Here is a 22738-nt window from a genome sequence, read left to right as displayed (position 1 = left end):
TGTTATGCTGATAATATAATGTCATAAAAAAGCAGAATAGTCTCAGACTTTTATATTCATACTCACATGGGGGTAGAGAGGAAAATGCAGGTTCTTCCTGAGCTGAGCGACTGAGGAGCCGCACCAGTCTTCAAACACGTGGAGGTTCGCTTGACCTTTAAACTGTCAAGAAGACACATGGAAGACCTGAATTAAGATTACTTTCTGAGACACTGGTGAAGTGAACCAAAAACCATGCTGGACCTCAATACAATCACTGTAATATATACTGACCTCAAAAGTTTGGGTCAGTCATTTTTTTTTTTTAAAGAAATTAACTTTTATTCAGCAAAGGGGGCATTAAATTAATCAAAAGTGACAGTAAAGACATTTACAATGTTATAAAAGGTTTCTATTTCAAATAAACACTGTTCTTTTGAACTTTCTATTCATCACAGAATCCTGAAAAAAAAAAATCACTGTCTCCACAAAAATATAAAGCAGTTTTCAACATTTTCAACATGCATCATATGCATATGACACTGAAGACTGGAGTTATGATGCTGAAAATTCAGCTTTGATCACAGGAATTAATTACATTTTATAATGTATTCAAATAAAAAATAATAATTTCAAATTTAAATAATATTTCAACATATTACTGTTTTTTTTATTAGATTGAACAAATAAATGCAGCCTTGTTGAGCAAAAGAGACTCTTACTGACACCAAACATACCATATAATTTTTTTTCAGCCTAATACTTAAATGGTCAAGCCTAATGCCGTCACAAATTACCATATGCATAAATTATCAAATAAATGACATAATTTGCCATAAATTAGATACTATTTAACACGAAAATGCTTAGACAAATACCTCAGTAATTTGTTTATTACGTGCGTTACTTCAGGTTATTGTATTTAGGCTTCAATATTCATAAAAGTTGTGTTCATTGGTGAAAATGATGAACAAACCATGTAAGAATCATATTTTGTATCTCACAAAGCTTATTTTCTGCAACAATCCAAAAGCCAAAGGAAAAATCCTAGTGGGTTTTTGTCAATGGAAACAGGTTGATGCATTAAAAAACCCATCCCTGCAGCACTCTATATAGTCATTTATAAAAACAACCAAGATTTTTGGCAAACCTCTGCAGTATTATGAGATTTATGGCTGAATGGCACTAGGGATTTAGTCGCCAAACCGCTGAAGATCCGTGAGAAGAAGGGATGCAGATCTAATCCTGTACTGACCGCTGCTGAGTGACCTCAACAGAACTGAACCGCCATGTTTTGATCCACAGGGAGTAAAGTATTAATAAAACACAACAGCTATTTAGACGACTGGTGTTCTGGCACATTGTTCCCACACGCTCAACCGAGCGTCTACGTCTCAACCCCCCAAAAAACACAACAAAACACAGCGGAGAACATCAGAGGTGTTACACCCCGAAGCTAAAGAGAGGAAAACGAGAACATTTTCCAGCCCAGTATAAAAAATCTGATCGTTTCAGAAAGCGCTCATGGCGCTCGCTTCTGATGGGGCACGTCACAAACGATTAGCATCAGTTAGCATGCTAAAGCACGGATGACCACGTACAATACTGAGAATGCCTCCTCTCGCCGATGTCTGTTAAAGCTTTTTAAGCCTGACAAATAGAACCGACATATTCACATTAGACAGCCGGCTACACTTTTAACCGAGTGTATTTTATTCCCGGTATTTGGTGCCTGTCAGAAGACATTAGACTCGAGCAGACAGAAGAGAACTGGGAGTTATTGTTTATTCCTTGCTGTTGGTGTGAAATTGATTCTTTTCTCTCCCTCTGCAAATTCTCTCAACGCGATCAATACGAGAAGATCAGAAGCACAATTCTGTTACACACCACATTTGCACACACCAGAGAGACTCAGAATAAAGGCACCTTGCGGTTGAGAAACTGGAGGAAAATTCATTCGCTTTCAAGAAGGTTTGGTTACATCAGTTTGCAATGCATCTTGGATGTACAAATGTTCCTGACCATCAGAGTTGAGGTGAACTCGGTCAACCGATCAGTTCTCTACTTTATCTAATAGTATTTTCGGTAACTGACCTCAGGCACAGGAGGGATGGTGGGCTTCTTGCTGAGAAAGCTTGAAGTAGTTGCTGATGCAATTTCAAGGCCTTTCCAGGAGTCATTCCATGCAAAAATATAAATATATATATATATATATATATATATATATATATATATATATATATATATATATATATATATATATATATCTGGCTCTTTTGAAATCAGAGTTTGTAGATTGCTATGTTCAAACCCAAACAAAGCTGCAAAAATAGCTCCTTCAGAAATCTTTAAGGTGGTGACATAACACGGATGGACAGGCCTCAAAAAATATTTTTTTAAGCAATTGTCTATATCCATTTTTATCTTTTTTGGGTGATTGATTGCTTTTCAACGATGGTTGTTCAGAGGTTTAGTTCCCATTTAATGGCGCAATTCACCCTTCGCATGGAGTTTGATTGACAGGCATTCTGACCAATCATAACCTGTGCCATCTGCCGAATCACCATTTTGTCAGACAAAGCAGTTAGGGAGGGTTAATAGATTAACGTCGGTGGATTTGAACTAGAAAAACGGTGTCCTGACGTCTTTCCGCGGTTGAAACAACATTCCTTCTGATGTTCATTCATGTTTATTTTTCAGGCTATAAATTTACTTGAAGGAAGAGATGAACGGTTCACGAGCAGCTTTAACTGTGGCGCTACAGCGATCTGTCACGAGAGCCACAAAAGCTTTTTTTATTATTGTTTAAATTTCTTTTAAAAAGGACCAAATTTGAAAGTTGAGGTTTTGTTTCATATCAAAAGTAACCTGGTCTGTCCTGTCTGTCAGTGTTGTCAGTGTCCATTTTGCTCCGTGAGAACATGATGTGTGGCGTGAGAGCGACATGGCTTGTCAGACGTAGCAACAGTAACTAAAGTGGTGGGTCTTTGCGAACGGTCAATTGTAGTGACCATTATTGCAGTTATGGCATGATATGGCAAAAGCACACATTTAAACACGCTTTCCAGACTTTCACCAATGGTAGTAGATTTTACATTATTGTCTAATAATTCTCTCTTTTTTTGTGTTTGTGTCAATTTCTGTTGCTGTTTGGAGCTCTGGCTGAAGCAGTGCAAACTATATTGGACCCAACAACAAACCCAAGCAGTGAAATCCATGTGAAAAGGTTAGCTAATCATAGAAGAGATCACTTACATAGGGGTACATTAACAAAAGGTTAAAAAAAATCTGTCATCATTTACGACAATATTCAAACAACACCGGATCCCCACTGTGTTTCATTATTTGGACACGTTCAAAGATATTTAAGATATTTCAAAATATCTTCTTTTGTGTTCCACAGAAGAAAAGTACACACGTTTTTATACAACGCATTTTATTAAAGTGGACATACAATGTTCAGGGGGAATAAATCTAAAAAGTAAAGGATATGGCCACTTTTCAACTGAATAATGACTGTTTACTATTGTCTTTTTAGAGCTGATTTACAGCAGAATTGAATTCTGTTTGCAACATTGAATCATTATTTTATAGGGGTGTTCTAGGGGCACAATACAAAAATGCAACAATATGTATCGTGGATAGTGACAATCTGTATTGTGTATAGTTCGCCCAAAATAAAAATTGCTGTGTGAGAAAAAAAATCAAGTTTTAATAGTTTCAGTGTCAGTACTACATGAAAGTACTATATATTATATAATGTTGAATATAATGTATAATAATGCAATGGGGGAATATTTGTGGGTCCTGATAATGGCAAATGTCTTCAGTTACTAGTAAAAAGTGGCCTACATTATTTTAAATATGTCTAGTCAGTGACAGAGTGCAAGGATATCAGTCTAAAATAATTCTGAATTTGCAGCTTCAGAATCATGAATACTTTTATTCTGGTGTCACTATTGTTGTAATGTACAGGCCGGGACGAAGCGGAGAGAGAGAATCCAAATGCAAACACAAGTTTAATAGACAAACATATACACACGATAATCCAAAAACAAGGGTAGCATCCACAAAGAGGATGGCAGAGCAACAACGACCGACAAACAACAACTGAAGCACAGAGGTTTAAATAGACAGGTTAACAAGGGGCTGACGGGGGGCAGGTGTTGGTGATTGATATCATGGGAACTGATAAGGGTAACTATGGTGACAAACAAGGTGCAAGGCAAAATAGGAACAAAACACAGGAGGTGAACACAGAAACAATGGGGAACTAAGAATATATTTCAACAAAAAAGTCCTACAAAACACAAGACAGAACAGGGATTTTCCCCTTTTCTTTGGGTTTCCAGCACCAAGTCCAAGCCTATTCATTTACACCCACAATGTAATATCAAATTTAGCATTTTAATCAACAGGAAAAAAACCTTTTTGTTGTTAACCTTTTATCATATGTCTTGGAGTATCGCAATAATATCGTACCGTGAGTTCAGTATCGTGTATCGAATAGTGACATGAGGGTATCGTTACACCCCTATTATTTTCCTATTATCACTCTAAAGCAACTTTTAAAACAACATGTATTATATTAAGCGCTAAATAAATAAAGGTGACTTGACTTGATTTGACACTTAAACAGCAGAGTTGAAAGCACTGACCACATGGTGATCTAAGACCACATGCATTTCCATCCTATCTTTAACAATGTCACAGCCTCAGATATGTCTACACTCGCCCTGAATTTCTAGGCCTACTATGGGAAATTAAAGTGTCCAACATACAAGAAAAGTCTGAAAATAGTTTATGTTTCTGCACATATACACACAGGGAATTATATAAGCATCAATAATATGCACTTTGATTCAATTCTCGCAACTGTTTTATTGCGTATCCTGTTGAATTCAGTGAGTTAGTCTCTCATTTGTGCTGTGAGCTTTTATTCTCGGTACCAGCCCACAAACTAGGCCACAGAGATTAACCCTGCGATTCCACTGCTATAAATAAACACCATCAAACTGAACATACTGTATTTTCATAGAGTACCATTCTTGTTTAAAACCATGGGGATTTTTAAAGAGAGGTTTTGATTAAACTCAATCGCCTTCATGGGTAAATATAGCAGCTGTCTTCAATGTTTATATAATCTTCATGAATTATCTCCTGTGCAAAAAAGCAATGGAATGCTACAGTAACTAAATTGTAAATTCCAAGTATTCTGAAGTCATGAGACTGTGCAATAAACAGACTGAGATTTGAAGTCGTTATCCATTGATAATCTTTCTCGCCAGAGAGCTGTTAACTCCAGAACCACTGCAACCAGATCAATGAATCATTGAGTTGAACTTGAAGACCGCATCATTGAAAAGAGTTTCAAAAGAGTGACTCATTCAAATCGCTCTTTGGGAAATGGATCTTTTCAATCAGCAAATCAGAGAAACCACAGTTCCCGCTACATGCACATTTGCTCTTTCATAATGTTTATTCCTACTCCAGTCTTGCTCACAGGGGGTTGTGTGGATCGGTCATGGCTCTTAATCTGATTTAAGAACCTTACTTACGCAGCTCTTCAACAGCTCAATGTGACTTGAAGAGGCAAGACTGACCTTCTGAACACGCTAGTTCTTGTCATCCTTCAGTTAATGCAGTCGCCCCAAAATCATTTGGACACTTAAGCCACACTTACACATGTTTGAAGGTCACTGCATTAGATATAAACAAACAAATCTGCAAACAAATGTCAGGGGTTGGTGAGGGATGCGGTGAGGAAAAGGGGCTTTTATTTAACAAAAAATAAAACAAAACAATAAAAAAATACTCCATGGGGAAAACAAGACCGGCATCTGGACATGGCAGGACTGGACAAGGTAACAGGAACAGGATATATATATGTGTATATATATATATATGACGACAAGATGCAAAGTTGGATTGTCAGCATCATTACTCCAGTCTTCAGTGAAGCTTCAGAAATCATTCTTTTATGCTGATTTGTGGATTTTTTTTCCTTCTAAATTTTGACAACCTATTTGGCCCAAATGCTTTTTCTTCTGATTAAAAACAATTCTTTTCACAACCGGTTTTTATTAACTGTCAATTGCCAAAAAGTTGTATTGCATGAAACCTGTAGAAACCATAAAAATGGCATTCAATACACAAGATTTGAATCTATTCTAACAGGAAATAGGAAATGGCATATATCAACTGAATTGTTTGTTGTGTGTGTTGCTTTATGTATCCATTGATGGATCTCTCAAACGATCCCTCATCTGTGTCCTTTATGATATCACATGGCCTCATATTGATTGATGATAGTAATCAAACCCTCTCATTAATGAATTAATGGGAACTCTGCTGCTTCCCAGAACCGGCTAATGACCTGTATTTGGGAAGACGAAGAAAGAGAGTCCGCTCCTCAGATTAATGTCACACAGCCTCTGGAGGAACACTGACGTCCCAGCTAACAGGGAACGCTCTCCGAACACAGGCTGGCTTTCTGGCAAAGTTCTCTCAAAGTTATGAACAAACGTTCTTCCAGTAACATTAAAAGGATGTTCGTTCAAAGTTGCCTCGTCTTTAATAATGTTCTCAAAACTTAAGCACAAAAACATCATTATAAAAATATTCTGAAACATTTCAGTTGGGCATTCATTTAATGTTTTACTTGTTTCAGAACTTTCAGAGAACATTCAAAAGTAACTTTCCCAAAATGTTTGCAAAGTGATATAATGTAATGTTTCCTTAACGCTCGCATAACCACATTTTAAAACATTTAAAAAACACTAAGACATAACGTTTTTATAACTTAATGGGAACGTAAGCAAAATGTTCTTAGAACATATTTAGTTTGTGTTAGCTTGGATCAACCTGTCGCATCATTATTGCTATAAATGCTAATCTATGCTATGAAAATAATTGTCTTATCTGGCTGGAAATATTCATTTTATTTTATATACTGAAGTAAAATGAATGTCTAGTGATCACTTTGTTAACATCCCATGAGAGTTGTTATGTTTGGGAATTTTTGGTAGGGTTCACATACTGCAAAATGACTGAGAATCACACACCAGTCAGAAAAATCCCACCATACAAACTTTACAGAGCCAGAAAAGATGTCTCTGCTCCAGCACAAAGAATCACCAGAGTAATCTTCTTTTTTTTTCCCAAGAGCCTATTGTATTTCTAAGAGCAAACCTCACATCCCATGAGTGCGTCTAAAAAACCATCTGACCTTCACTTTTCTGTCAGTCCGGATGAGGCCCATTGATCTAAATCCTCTCAATACCAGTCACTTCAAAACACCTCCTGTCTCATGCACAACAGCAACCCACAGAGGAATCATGTTCCACGAAAGCAGGCTCATGTGTGACATAGACAAACAATCCACCAACGCTCAGAATGACAAGCAATGCCATCATTTGTCACCCATAATGCCTCTGGGATCGGGCATCAGAGTTGTGGCGTGCGGCACAATTGTGCATCTGTGGGCATCTAATGCAGAATTGCTCTCTCGAGTCGGTCTAGACAGTGCGCCACGTTACCATTTGTGGGAGAGGCCAAAATGGTCGGCTAGTCCAACAACAAACATGAGCTGATCAGTGATGTCTCAAGTCACTCAAGACCCCGCAGCAAGTCCATTGTGCAACAGGCGTTACATCTGAAGTGTCTCAGCTGAAGGAAATATTACATTATTTAGCTTTTATATTTCAGCTTTAATATATCAGCCACATTTACTTATCGGGTCGATAACTAAAACGTTACAAATTACAAATGATCATATATCGGTTGATACCGATATGGAGAACGATATATCGTGCTTAACTATATAGTAATGGCCAAAAGTGATTTCCGGAGAGAATATATGTTTTTAATGACCCTGCGAGTTTGAATAAATCATCAAAATGAGGCTGGACGTTTCGGCTACTACTGTATATGGAGGGTGCTAGAGTGTTCTTTTGGTGATATTAGCTTGTTTTGCTAATACTGTTGGAGACCTGGTGGTCTTATCGGTGGAAATTTTCTCCAGGACTGTTGAACGTGAAAGTTCAAAATCGCCCACTATAACCATAAATAGGGCTATATTTGATGGAACAGTCATTTGTAGTGGTGTCCGAAACCATAGTGGACGTTTACGCAACTTATTACGCAACTTCTGAAAGAGCAAAACACAGGCGAAGAAAAAGCAGAAACAAGTGGTAGCATATTTAATGCATATGTAAAATAATGTGATCTTCAACATTAAACAGCATGTAAATCAAAACTGCCAATTGTTACTGAATGAAATGTCGACCAGGACGAGCTATAGGACTGTGCAACCTTAGAGGGTGTTTGTGGACTTGATCTACTCCATCTACGTTTTAATCATCGTTTAGAATCCGATCTGGACGTAGTCTTTGACAAAACACGATTTTCTCAGCTTTTTACTCAAAATGAAACTTAATCCACTTTCAAGTGTTGATAAAAAACATTTTTTTTGTGTAAAATCAGAGGCTCTGTTCTTTCTTTTGATATATTGCATGTTCAGATATTCATACAACAAAATATTCTTCGGTCAATGGAAATTTTGTTAAATTTTTAAAAAAATGCTAGTGGTGGCTGGCGAGATTTAAAAACAAAGTTAAAAACATCTTTTCATTAGGTTATGCTCCATCTAACTGTTTGTGAATGCAATACCATATCATACACACTGTAAACACTCCCTACGAAATGTGCCAAATCAGGGTAACTAACTTGCCAAACCATTCAGTGCTTCCTTAAGACCAATTATTCAGCTAGTCATTTAGGAAGCGCACAGACAAGCCCATCTAGACAATAAGTAGTTTTGCTGCTATAGATGATGTTTGTGCTTGAGATCATAGATATAATATAGATACAGTAGCTCTGGTCTTCGTGAATGCACTGTAATAACTCGATGGGAAGTTGCTGATGCTCACAATTTTCTCAAATCTCTAATGACACATAATGGCTTTGGATAACTGCTGTCAGCACTGTCATTTAGAGGGAGACTAAAGAGAGTTCCTCAAAGAAGGAAACGAATATCATCCTCAGAGGAGGGAAAAAAAGCAATGATGCTCTTAGCGCAAAGGCAGAGATCTGGAAATGAATCCGAGCAGTGAAGGCCAGAGGTCAAAGTCTTCTATATGAAACTGACGTATCTTGCAGCCCACTGCTGTTGCAGTTAATCTATAAAGCGCCATAAATTCAACACACCGTCTATTGCCTGTAGTCCTGCTAATGGCTTCGGTGCCCATTACTGTCAATCCTCCATAACTCCGTTCTCCTTAGCCTCGCACCTACATCTCTCTTCATAAAGGTTTCAAGGTCTGTCCATCTTTTTTCATCGTTGTCTCTCATTGGTTTAGTGATTGGCCAATCAGAACAGCCGACTTTGCCAATGATCTCTCAAAACCACGAGCCATACCTCTTGTCACGAGTTTACGGAAATTAATTGCTCTAATTTGAAGCGATATCAGCCTCTGTTTGCTTTGCTAAGCTGTGAACATCTGCCTGAACTCAGGGCCTGTTATTCGGCTGGCTATCACTTGTGTTCACTCCTATAAATAACACGGCCTGTGAGACCTATCAGGGACCGGCCATCCATTCTCCCAGAAGCAACTGGGGCTGACGGTTAACACAACATTCAGTGCCTAACACAGGAGAAAAGCAAAAGCTGCAAACATAAAGAACACTATAGTACAATAGTACAGTTTTCTAGTTGTTGAAAACTGTACTATATTGTACTATATTGTATTATATTATACTATAAATTTACTATATAGTACTAGTACAGTTTTCTGCAGTCAGATAAAAAAATATATATATACTTTTTTTTTTTCCGGTAATGTTCCATATTGCATATATATTTTAACCTTTATTTAATTGTATGTATTTTTTATTAGTAGTAAGGACTCTGTTAAGAAATCATTTAAGATATCAAGTCTATTATCATAGGGATGCATTAATATTATTAGTATTGTTTTTCTATGGCCAATGTTAAAATTCAATACTTTGAGAAGTGATGATATTGTTAACTAAAACTATAAAAAAAATAGTGATTGAACTTAAGCTGAAACAAAATAAAATATAAATATTACATGAAAAACTTAAACTTCAAGGAAAATTAGAAATGTTGCTTTGGCAACTAAAGCCCCGTTCACACTACAAGCGACTTTGTCGCTGCATGTCGCCAGTGGCTGGCGATGAGGTCGCTAGTGGGCGTTTCCACTACTGGTTGCCTTTATGAATGACATCCAATGATGTGGAGAAGGATCATGCGCGCTCTGCTCCTATTGGTTGTCGCTTCCAAAAGTCGCTCTTAATTTGCATAAAGTTAAACAGATCTCAACTTGCTCGTGTCGCCAGACACGCCCCATCCGGTTGCCAACGGTCGCGACCACGCGTGTCGACCGGAAGTTGCCCGCTCACCATTGAAAATGAATGGTATCGTGTCGCTTGGTCGTGTGTAGTGTGAACGCAGCTTACGGTGCAGATCCACTTGTCCGTGCGACACTTCTGTAGCACCACGCTCCACTTTATTCCTATGGGTGACGTCACGCGACTTTAACGCGCCCGCAAAGCATCCCGGGAAGGCGGCGCTTCATTTGGAAAAATGCTGCGCGTCAAAAAGCTGGCCGATGCCCATCTTTATGCAAATGAATTCCGTTGAACGCGACGCGACTATCCAATAGAAGCAGAGCATATGTAGACGGGGGGAAGTCTCTCGCAGGTCCTCTGTTCTAGACTGGCCGCTGGCTCAAAACCACACCCATAGCGGTAAACTTGAGGAACGCCCATCAAAGTACAAATGTGGGGAGGCGTCGCGACACCACGCTACAGTCGTGTCGCAAAAGTGGATCTCTACTGTTAATGGTATTACATGTGCACACATACAAGAAACATTGTCCTTGAACTCTTTCTCAGATGATTTAAATATATTTGGTACTAAATATATTTGGTACTAAAATTACTAAACTAAAACCGAAATAAAATTAAAACTGAGTAGAAACATAAAAAACAAACAAGAAGCACAACAAAATTACAAAATACTACTATTTTAAATGAAAGCTGAAAATATAAAAATGTTAAGAAATACTACAAATTATAAAAAAAAACTAAAATAACAATAAAAATAATGAAACAGTAGAAATGCAATTGGAGTCATCTAACACTCACTTAAAGTTAATATTTTAAAATGGTTAAATAAAATCTTTAGCACAATTCAAAATGTATAACTTTTTCATACTGTGCATTAATGCGTGTTGTGATGCTGAAATAAACTTCTAGCACTTAAAACTATTATGTATTTCTAGTGTGTATTATTATTATTATTATAATTTTATAGCATATAATTTTAATATTGAATATTGGTGCATCCCTTTGAAAATAGGCTGAAAATATTAACAGAAAATGAATACATTAAAATCTGATAACTGCAGTGCATTTGAAGTGATCCATGTTTATTCATATGATGTTTTCTTTCCGGATGGGTCCTGACACAAGACAGCGCTTGAAAAAAAGTTTACTCAGTGGGTTTCAGGACTGGCCTTTGTGAAGGTCAGTCGAATTCCCTCACAGACTCAGTAAAGCATATCAGGGATATTTTGTCATGCTGGAACTGCCGCACCGGCTTGGATCCATCCACAACGGAGGCATCGAAGTGGCACGTCGTCTCCGGATGTTCACTTTCACGGACAATCAGCTGCAAAGCTCAGTACTACACTTCAGCAACAGTACAATTGGTAAATACCTCGTATCTTACTTTGGTGTTTACTGTTCCAATAGCTGTATATAGTAACCCAGCTAAAGAGTTAGAGAGCCCTGCATTAACTGGACCTCAGGGAACAGAAGCCATCACATCCATAATGCCCGCAAAAATATTTAAAAAAAAGCTGCCATTCGCCCACAGCATTTTCCCACCTCTATGCTATTATTTTAAAATGGTACATCTAATTCACCTGCCCTCATTCATAGTGATTTATATAGCGGCTCTGACTCATTATTTTGCATGTGTTGGTTTGGTTTAGCAGCCTCATGGTTTGAAATGCCCACAGTTCAGAGCACTCAGTTAAATCCTGTGCGCTCTCAAATAAGCAGCTTAGGAGGAACCCTTTTTACTTTATCTAACGGGAATAATTATGACAATAATGTCACTATAATGGAGTCGGATAAACCGTCCAATTTAATACATCATCCTCCCAACTGTTTGGTCCAGTGTACTGGGGCAAAAAAAAGAAAGCAGAAAGAGATTATGATTTTCCAAATTTGCTTTTTCTTTTATCCAGTAGGTTGAGCAGCATTTCAGTTCAGTAATCAAGTAAAATTACAAGAACAACCACACCCAGACTTTGAATACTAATAAGCACTCTAACTTTGGCCCTGAACATGTGAGCTAAATCTTGGCAGATATTGCAGATGATTTTAAAATTTGACAGTAATGCAATTTGTTCATTGCACAAAATGGCAGGTTACAGAAAATGAGAAAATGGTCCAGGCCAACATGTGCTATTAAGAGCTTGAGTGAAGGTTTGAGAAGTTCTCATTAAGAACTTACACAGCTGGCAAACAAAAGAGAGCGATAATGAGTCATTGTCACATGCAAAATGACAAAAAATAAAGTAAAGCATGATGCACATACCTCTGGTTTCCATGGCAACTTTTTGTACTTCTGCGTGAGAAACTTGCGGATTTCAGCTTGATCTTTGTCATGAGCGGTGCCAGCGTTGCGCTCATCTTCCTGCTAGATAGAAACAGAGAGAGATGTCAATGGCAACATTTTGTTTTCAAAGATTATGACATTTTAATCTCATGGTATTTTCTAATATATATATATATATATATATATATATATATATATATATACTGTGTCAACATTTGAAGTGGATCAAAACCTTTCATCAAAGTTATACATGAATTTTGAACAATACCTTTTCTTGTCTTAGGACAGCATTGATAAACTTTTTTTTTTTATCCACTTTAACTGCGTTGACTACTGTGTGTATATAAAGTGATGTGAATAAGTTAGGACACCCATGCTAAAGTTGACTAAAAAGAGGAATAAAAAATCATCTTTTGGAAATTGATCTTAATGCCTTTATTAGAAAAATGAGGGAAAATCCAACCTTTAAGGACACCAATTTTCTTTGTGTATGAATACTGTATCATAAATAAATAAATGTTCTTCCTTAAAATACAGGGTTGCATAAGTCAGGACACCCCTATGTTAAATTGTCATAGAGTCAGGCAGATTTTTATTTTTAAAGACCAGTTATTTCATGGATCCAGGATAATATGCATCCTGATAAAGTTCCCTTGGCCTTTGGAAATAAAATAGCCCCACATCATCACACACCCTTCACCATATGTAGAGATTGGCATGGGGCACTTTCCATAAGATCATCTTTCAATGCAAATCAAACCAGCTATTAGGCTAACTGAAATAAAACCATGCCAATCTCTAGGTATGGTGAAGGGAATGTGATGATGTGGGATATTTTAATTCCAAAGGCCAAGGAAACTTTATCAGGATGCATATTATCCTGGATCCATGAAATAACTGGCCTTTAAAAATAAAAATATGCCTGACTCTATGAGAATTTAACATAGGGGTGTCCTGACTTAAGCAACCCTGTATTTTAAGGAAGAACATTTATTTATTTATGATACATTATTCATTCACAAAGAAAATTGGTGTCCTTAAAGTTTGGATTTGTCCTCATTTTTTAAATTAAGGCATTAAGATCAATTTCCAAAAGATGAATTTTTTTATTCCTCTTTTTAAGCAACTTTAGCATGGGGGGCCTAACTTATTCACATCACTGTGTGTATATATATATATATATATATATATATATATATATATATATATATATATATATATATATATATAACACACACAAACATAAATGCTGTACCACATCTAGACAGGTGGAGCTGGGGAGGTGGAGGATTTTAGATGAACTATGTAGGACTAGCTTACAGCAAACAATGAACCAGATTATTTAAATGTTGAGCAAGTAATCTCATTGGCTGCAGGATCAGCAGAGTGCAATCATCTTGTGCCATGCGGTAATGATGTGAGTGCTTGTAGATTGCATGTAAGGCCCATCAGCCTGCGCCCTCTAGAGTATCATGATTGAACTTTATATAATACACATTTACCATTTATGTTAATTTAATACATTTATAGTCAGTATTTCTATAAAGAAAGAACGGAAGACAGAAAGTAAAATGTATTCTAACTAATGCAAGAAAAAAAAAACATCAAAATAATGATACATGCTATAATAGGTATTTAAACAGTAATGTATGTACGATGCTCTATTTGTTCTACTACCTTTGATTCATATTAATAAAACACATAATATAGTATTAAATGTATAAATAATGTGAATCATCATTGAGAATAATGAGAATTACAATAAAAGCTCAAAAGTAAAATGTCTGGATGCATCACAATAAGGATTTGTGGTCAAAATGTGCATACATGTCCTGAAAATAATACTATAATGCAAGAAATCATAATGATTCTAAAACCTGCTTAATTTTCCTGATGCAAAATATAATTCTGTATGTTTTTATTTTATTTTAATCCTTATGTGAAATGTGACTCATCCTTTTAAGATTTTCTTGACAGCCAGTAACTTAATAGATCTTTAAGATCTTTTAGAAAGCAACTCAGTTGTACACTTGGTGTGTGTGTGTGTGGATCATGGTCTGTCATGTTCATTGGCTTAAGATATGCACCAGCTTTTCTTTTGCAAGCTCAAGTCGGACAAGATGCCATTGGCAGAGAAATAGACCACTCTTCTCTTCTTTTCAGCTCTCAGTTCATTTCTCTTCATATTAATCTCCTTCTTTAGTGATGTGTCACATGTCAATGTTCAGCGCTAATTGAAAATTGTGCTGAAGCATCACAAAACCTGATTAGGAGTGGCTTAAAGTCAATACCGTTGAAGAGAAGTCACAGTAAAAAAAGGCCTTTATATATTTTGTTAATTACTATATATCTCATTTGACAGCTAAAATGACTGGGTATGTTCAAAAAATGCATACTACAATACTATTTCAGAAGTATATAAGTGTGTATACTGTGAATGCGAATGCATATTTTCTGTATGCATACAAGACCCGATGACCTACTACATTTGCTAAAATGTACAACTAAGCAAGCATATTGTTCTAGAAATTGTATCCCATAACACAATGTGCTTAAATTGAGCTCCCATTCCCAATCACATTAACTACAATCACCGTACTATTGCATTATTTAATTAGAATGCAAAATAACTGTTTTAACGGGATGTGACTCTTTGAATTCTGCATTTAAGGAGGCCATGTGACAACAATGTAGCATACTACTGATTAAAATAAAAAATATATCAAAAAACACCATGATTTCCACAAAAATATTAAGCAAAACAAATTGGTAATAAGATATTGAAAGATATGTTTCTTAAGCAGCAAATCAGCATATTACAATGATTTCATCCTTTATTACAATTAAGGTCTTAAAGTCAGATCTCATCTCAAGACAAAGGGACAAACATGAAGCAAGTTCTGAGATGGATCCTAGACATCAGGATGGGTTTGCAAGTACGAGTCCAGAATATAAACGAGGTTAATTAATTCTCCTCGTTCAGGGGTAAACAGACTCGCTCTTAGAGCAGGAGACTGGGGCACATTTTTCACGTCCGGTTAGCCACCAGAACGACAAAACACAGCCCCTCCACAAATCAAATTTTAATTTTCTCTGCCCTGTAACGTGGAGGATAATGACCCAAGCGATCGGTTTCATCAGTCATCTTCATCTCTGCTCTGATAAACTACAAACACTAGCTGGAGTAAAAAAAAAAGAAAGGTGTTGAGATGATACCTGCAAGGTTAATGCATTTGTCTGACAAAACAAGAGCTTAACCTCATGCTACATGTTAACACAAACTCGCCTGCCATGTGATTTGTCTTCATGCAATGGGTAAAATAACTAGAAAAATAACAGAGTAAAAAAAAAAGAAAAACAACTAAAGGCCTGAAAAAGTGAAAAGACTTAGCCTGTGCCCTAAATCATATACGCTAAAATGATATACTTGGATCAAAAAGAGTGACCTAAATGATTTGACCTCATATGCTGATCAAATACTGCAAAGGAAATTGCTGTACACACTATTTAATCGACAATATATTCATGACACACTAACATTTAACTCAATCTCAGGTTCACCGATTCTGTTGAGCAATGAAGTGAGTCTGGCAGATGTGTCAATATACTGGACTTCAAAATGAAACAATGAAAAACTCAGTAGCGTTAATCTAAAGGGGACAACTGGTAATTTCTTAACCAATTATGGTAATTGTGAAATGCCATACTCATGCTTGTGGAAACACCAGAAGAACACAGAGAAGGGGGGGGGGGGGGTGTTTACGCCACGGGAATACTCGGCTTGGCATTTTGAAGTATTTCTATGTTTATTTGGCCGTTTAGGCTAAGCACCCGTTTCAATAAAATGATATATTTAAGGTTATATAGCCTACTTTTACATTTTCGCTGCTGTTCTAAAATTATTTTCGCCATCATCTTAAATAAGCAGCAGCTGCTTGAATCCCAGTGCAGAGTGCAGGAGCTGTAACTGTTAGGTTACCACAGAAACGTAGGCGGTTAGTGGATTGCTGTGGTGACTTGTGACTCTCGCGAACAGCAATGAACAAGCACATCTTCATTTTTTTTATCGTTTGTTTGTAAAGGGTGAGAGACCAGGTGTGGCTCGCAAGCCTGGTCCCCAACCACTGGTGTACAGACGAACACGAACTGTCGTGAGACTGGGCTGGTTTGACAGGGTGGGGGGCGTGGCATCACGATGGTGGCTCACCATCGTGATGTCGGTCAGCCATCACGATGGACGATGATATCGTCCATCGGCACAACCCTACATGAGACACTCGAATTATGGGGATTCACAAGTTGTCAGTTGGGAGTTGTCAAGTTCTGCAAGGAAACAAGTAGGCTATGTACAAGAAATACAGGAGGATAGATGTGAAATTGCAATATTGACTGTTGAATGAAAGGGATGGATGGAGGTAGATAGATAGAGAGGGATGGATAAAAAGTGGATGGATGGATGGATGGAGAAAGGATGGATGTTGGAATAAGAAATTGAGGGATGGATAAAAATTATGGATGGATGGAGGGAGGGATGAAAGGAAGGAAAGAAGGAAGGAATGAGAAAGGGAGGGATGGATGCCAGGAAGGAAGAATGTATGGTGCGAATTAGAAAGGGGGACATGAAGTGCTGGGAAAACAGCGGAAAAATGAAGGTCTGGCTATGAAAGCCGAACATGAGGTCAAAAGAGTCATTATTACCCAACCTCGTAGAATCTCCACCCATAGCAGCGACAAAGACTCTATTTAGAAGTTTCCATCTATGTTTGGAAGTTTCCATCTTGCATAAGTGTTTTGATATTTTCAGAATTGCTTTGGTACATTGAACTGCCTATTGGACATCTGGTGGATTTCTATGTAAGGCACTGATGCTGAGAAAATGCGTTTTTATTAATGCTATCATAAATGCACAGTTGTGTAAAGGACTCTTGAGGCAACGTCTAGATTAATCCGGATACATTGGAAAGCAGCGTTTTCATTTCAAAACGCTCTCCGTCCACACTAGCATTTTCAAGCATTTTCCAAAAGTTTCTAATCCAAACTGAAACGCCTGAAAAATTCATCTTACTGCACATTCGTGAAACCTCATAAAAGCTCACTGAGATGATACAGACGGAACAGACATCGTAAAGTTCTCATGCTATTCTTCTGGCAGGATCATTTTATTTAGCAAAACTATCTCACCATTCACCAGAGGTGAATCAGAGGCTCTTTCACCTAGATATCATCATATAGAGACTGTGTCTGTTCCCCGAATTTGGAAATACAAAAAACTTCCAAACCTATCTAAGGTTAAAAATTTAACTGATGTTCAACAAATAAAAAAACAGATATAATACAGATGAGCAAATGATAAAGCTTGGGTTGCTGAATATTCGATCCCTTACTTCAAAAGCACTTATTGTTAATGATATGATTTCAGATTATAACCTAGATCGGCTGTGTTTGACAGAAACCTGGCTAAAACCAAACGATTACATTACTTTAAAGAAGATTAAAGAAAATAGTCCAACGCCGTGGTACAACGAGCACACCCGGGCCCTTAAGAGAGCAGCCAGAAAAATGGAGCGCAACTGGAAGAAAACAAAACTAGAGGTATTTCGGATTGCATGGAAGGAGAGCTTGATTGCTTACAGAGAGGCTTTAAAAGCTGCTAGATCTGCTTATTTTTCAACCCTATTAGAAGAAAATAAACATAATCCTAGGTATTTATTTGAAAAAGTGGCTAAACTAACGAAAAAGAAAGCTTCAAGCTAGGGATCCTAACCGATGACCGTTTGACCGATGGTTGACCGTCTCAACGTTAACCGATCAAAGTTGTCGGTAGTCGGTTAAAAAAAAAAAGTGATCTCTAAATTAGGCTATTATAGACAGTGGACTAAACCCTACTACAGTTAGCCATCTTATTCGAAGATATTTTTGTGTGAAGTGAACAAATCCCTCACACTCAATTTTTCATAACTCGCCTGTTTGTACTTAATAAACCAATAAAAACATTTGGCGTGAGGTCACAGCGTTTGGGTTCACGCGCTCACAAGGTTTGCGAAAAGTAAAGGCTACAGGCTAAAACACTGGAGGTTAGAGCAAGGGCAGACGACAGGATGAAGCGTGCAAAGAAACGTAAGGTTAGTGGGTGGGACCATTTCACCAAAAAGAATGATACAGTAAGTTGCAACTTGTGTGATACAGTGCTTAAATACAGTAGTAATACTGTAGAAATACATTACATCTACATTTCAGTGGTAACAGATTAGGTGATGATGATCATCATCTTTCTTTATTATTGTTAGCACTAACGTTACCTGAAACTAAGCGGAGTCTCTTCGGAGCTGTCATTTTCTTAAATGAGACGCTGCAATGTTTCAAATGAGCTTCTAACGCTAGACCAACGCCTTTATTTTCAACGCGATCACCTTGTACCCAAACCATTTCGAAACTAAGGAGCCATTTGTCCTCTGATTACATACAAGCTCCTCGGCCCGCGTTTGCGGGACTCATGTTTCGCGCTGTAGGGGATGACTCATGTTTCGCGCTGTAGGGGATTTTAAAAAAGTGACGTGAGTGGAAGCGCAGCGCCGGGGCAGTGTGTGTGTGTGTGTGTGTGTGTGTGTGTGTGTGTGTGTGTGTGTGTGTGTGTGTGTGTGTGTGTGTGTGTGTGTGTGAGCGGGAGGCAGAGAGAGATGCGACAGAGTTGCGAAATTGCAGGCGCGGCTCGAAATGGCTGTTATTTCAAACGTGCTCATATTACGTGAAATACGTGCTCGTATTTCAGCGTGGCATATTTTTTAAACTAATCGGTTAACCGGTTTCAACCGGCTAATGAGGCTCGGTGGTCGGTCAAGAAAATTTTTAGTTTTTGCCATCCCTACTTCAAGCCCAGAAGTTTCCAAGAAACACAGCAGTAATGACTTTATGAACTTCTTCACTTATAAGATCGATAATATCAGGGACAAAATTACAACTATGCAACCGTTTACTACAGCATCACATCAGGGAGTGCATTGTAGTCTCCCTGAGGAAACATTTGATTCATTTGTTGCTATAGGAGAAGAAGAAATTTGGAAAATCGTTAACTCATCTAAATCGACAACTTGTATGTTAGACCCTATACGGACTAAACTACTGAAAGAGATGCTTCCAGAGGTAATAGATCCTCTTCTCACTATCATTAATTCGTCTTTGTCTCTAGGATGCGTACCAAAACCCTTTAAGCTGGCTATGATTAAACCGCTTGTTAAAAAAACGCAACTTGATCCTACGGAATTAGTCAATTACAGGCCGATCTCGAATTTGCCTTTTCTGTCAAAGATATTAGAAAAGGCAGTATCCTCACAACTGTGTTCCTTTCTTGAAGGAAATGCTATCTGCGTGGATTTTCAGTGTGGATTTAGACCGTACCATAGTACTGAGACTGCTCTCATTAAAGTCACAAATGATTTGCTCTTATCATCCGATCGTGGTTGTATCTCTATATTAGTGTTACTTGATCTTAGTGCTGCATTTGATACCATTGACCACAACATTCCATTAAATAGACTAGAAAACTATGTTGGCATTAGTGGAATTGCACTAGCATGGTTTAAATCATACTTATCTGACCGTTATCAATTTGTAGCAGTAAATGAAGAGATGTCTTATCGGTCAAAAGTTCAGTATGGCGTACCACAAGGCTCAGTACTAGGACCGCTGCTGTTCACTCTGTACATGCTACCGTTAGGGGATATCATTAGGAAACATGGAATTAGTTTTCACTGTTATGCTGATGATACTCAGCTCTATATTTCCTCAAAACCTAACGAAACTTACCAATTCACAAAATTAACGGAATGCATAGCTGATATAAAAAATTGGATGACTAGTAATTTCCTTCTACTAAATTGTGAAAAAACTAATTATTGGACAAAAACTTCCACACGTAATAACCAAGAATACTGTTTAACACTTGATGGCTGCTCTGTCAAGTCTTCGTCGTCAGTCAGGAACCTGGGTGTGCTCTTGGCACCAAAACTTTGGAACAATCTTCCTAACATTGTCCGGGAAGCAGACACAGTCTGTCATTTCAAATCTAGACTAAAAACACATCTCTTTTTGGCTTAGCATACACATAACACATTATAGATTGCTATAATTCAATGTTAGGCTGCATAGTTTAGATCAGCCGGAACCGGGAACACTTCCCATAAATCCTGATGTACTTTGTACATCATAAGAAGGATGGCGTCTACGCTAATATTAGTATCTCTGTTTATCCCGAGGTTTACCGCAGTCCGCTGGATCCAGGCCATATCAAGATCTGATGAAGGATCACATGGACACGAGGACAACGCATCCCTGAAGTGCCAGCCTCATCAACACTGTGAAGGCCTCATGGACACCTCAACAAACTCATCTCCATACCGGCGTGATGACTCCGACCCCTAACCAGATGAACTGGATAAATATTCTGAAAGTTCTGATCCAATCTGACTTCTGACCTATTATGCCACCTGATGGAGTTTTGGTTCCTTGACACTGTCGCCTTTTTTCGCCTTCATTCGCCATTGGCTTTTGGCTTGCTTAGTTGGGGACATTTAACATTTAATTTTGAATTTAACAATACTATTACAACTTTACTCTCCTGTTATCTCTGTAAAGCTGCTTTGAAACAATTTGTATTCTAAAAGCGCTATATAAATAAAGGTGACTTGACTTGACTTGACCAGGTCGCACTCTCTCACCATTATATGTTTGGTCAAAAACACAACTGCTCTCATGTTTTGACGCAGGACAGCAATTGCGAGTAAATCTTAAGTCACCTTTGCAGGACTGTGATATAAGGAGTGAACACAGTAACATATATTTAGCAGCAGTGTGAAAGTGAATAGCACATAAGCACAATAGTAGTATAAACATAGACATCTATTGGTTCTAAATGTGTCACATGACTAAACTTACGTCACCGTTTTCAAATACCTCCTTTTCACAGTCCACACTACGTGAAAACACCATTTTAAAATGTATCCACTTGGGAACGCCTTTTCAAAAAGCTCAGTTTTCTAAGACAAAAACGCCGTCTCAGGAAGGCCAAAGTGGAGAGAAAAAGATCAGTTTTCAAACAAAAACGTATTAGTGTGGACAACAGCTTCTCGGATGAGAAAACAATGTAGGCCTGTATTTGATTTCATCAATAGAATTTAAATTGAAATCAGTAAACTGAAAATCGTTTTTTTTTTTACACAATTTTAACAAAATATACTTAAAACTGCATACAATTAATTTAAATTATATGTTATTTATTTATTTACCGGAGGATAGATACAGTTCGGACCAGGAATAGAATCTAGCGAACGTTTTAGGTGAATCTAGCGAACGTGTTAGGTATAGAATCTAGCGAACGTGTTAGGTGTCGCCCAGCCCGCAGCTCTACAGATGTCTGTCAGCCAGGCGCCTTGCGAGTGTGCCCTCAACCTAGGTGGGCAAGGCACGTCCTGGGAAGCATAAGCCCGGACGATAGCATCCACTAGCCAGTGGGCTAACCTCTGCTTGGAGACAGCCTTCCCCTTCTGCTGGCCTCCGTAACAGACGAAGAGCTCATCTGAGGTCCTGAAGCTTTGCGTTCTGTCCACGTAACAACGCAGGGTGCGGACGGGACAGAGAAAAGCGAGGGCTGTGTCTGCCTCCTCCGGGGGTAGCGCTTGCAGGTTCACTACCTGATCTACAAAAGGAGTGGTAGGAACCTTGGGCACATATCCGAGCCGGGGTCTCAGAATAACGTGAGAAAGGCCCGGTCCGAACTCAAGGCACGATTCGTCGATCGAAAAAGCCTGCAGATCCCCTACCCTCTTAAAGTAGGCCAAAGCCAAAAGGAGAGCTGTCTTTATAGACAGGATATTAATCTCAACCATTTGCAATGGCTCAAAAGGGGGCCTCTGAAGTGCTCTGACCACTAGAGTTAAGTCCCAAGAGTGTACAGGGTGCGGATTACAAGGCGGATTTAGCCTCCTGGCACCCCTAAGGAATCTGATGATCAGGTCGTGCTTTCCCAATGACTTACCTTCTACTGCATCGTGATGAGCGTCTATTGCGGCAACGTACACTTCTAGGGTGGAGGGAGACAGCCTTCTCTCCAAA

The 22738-nt window shown here is 38.1% G+C and overlaps 1 protein-coding gene across 3 annotated transcripts in view; it reads right to left on the bottom strand.

The window, feature by feature from the left end:
- The window catches only part of b4galnt4a (beta-1,4-N-acetyl-galactosaminyl transferase 4a), a 225297-nt gene that overhangs the window by 90368 nt on the left and 112191 nt on the right, over positions 1 to 22738 (bottom strand). For 2 of the 3 annotated variants that reach the window (XM_077211313.1, XM_077211315.1), the window contains exons 3-4: positions 12611 to 12712; positions 67 to 162 (exon numbers count right to left, since the gene is read on the bottom strand). In XM_077211313.1, coding sequence (XP_077067428.1) covers positions 67 to 162; positions 12611 to 12712 — 198 coding nt within the window. The remainder of the gene's footprint in view (positions 1 to 66; positions 163 to 12610; positions 12713 to 22738) is intronic. The other variant, XM_077211314.1, reaches the window with a different exon arrangement.

Source organism: Siphateles boraxobius, unplaced genomic scaffold, assembly GCF_051911475.1.
Source record: "Siphateles boraxobius isolate OS27281-9 unplaced genomic scaffold, OSU_SipBor_1 65, whole genome shotgun sequence".
Lineage (NCBI taxonomy): Eukaryota > Metazoa > Chordata > Actinopteri > Cypriniformes > Leuciscidae > Siphateles > Siphateles boraxobius.
This window is presented reverse-complemented; position numbering and strand designations above follow the sequence as displayed.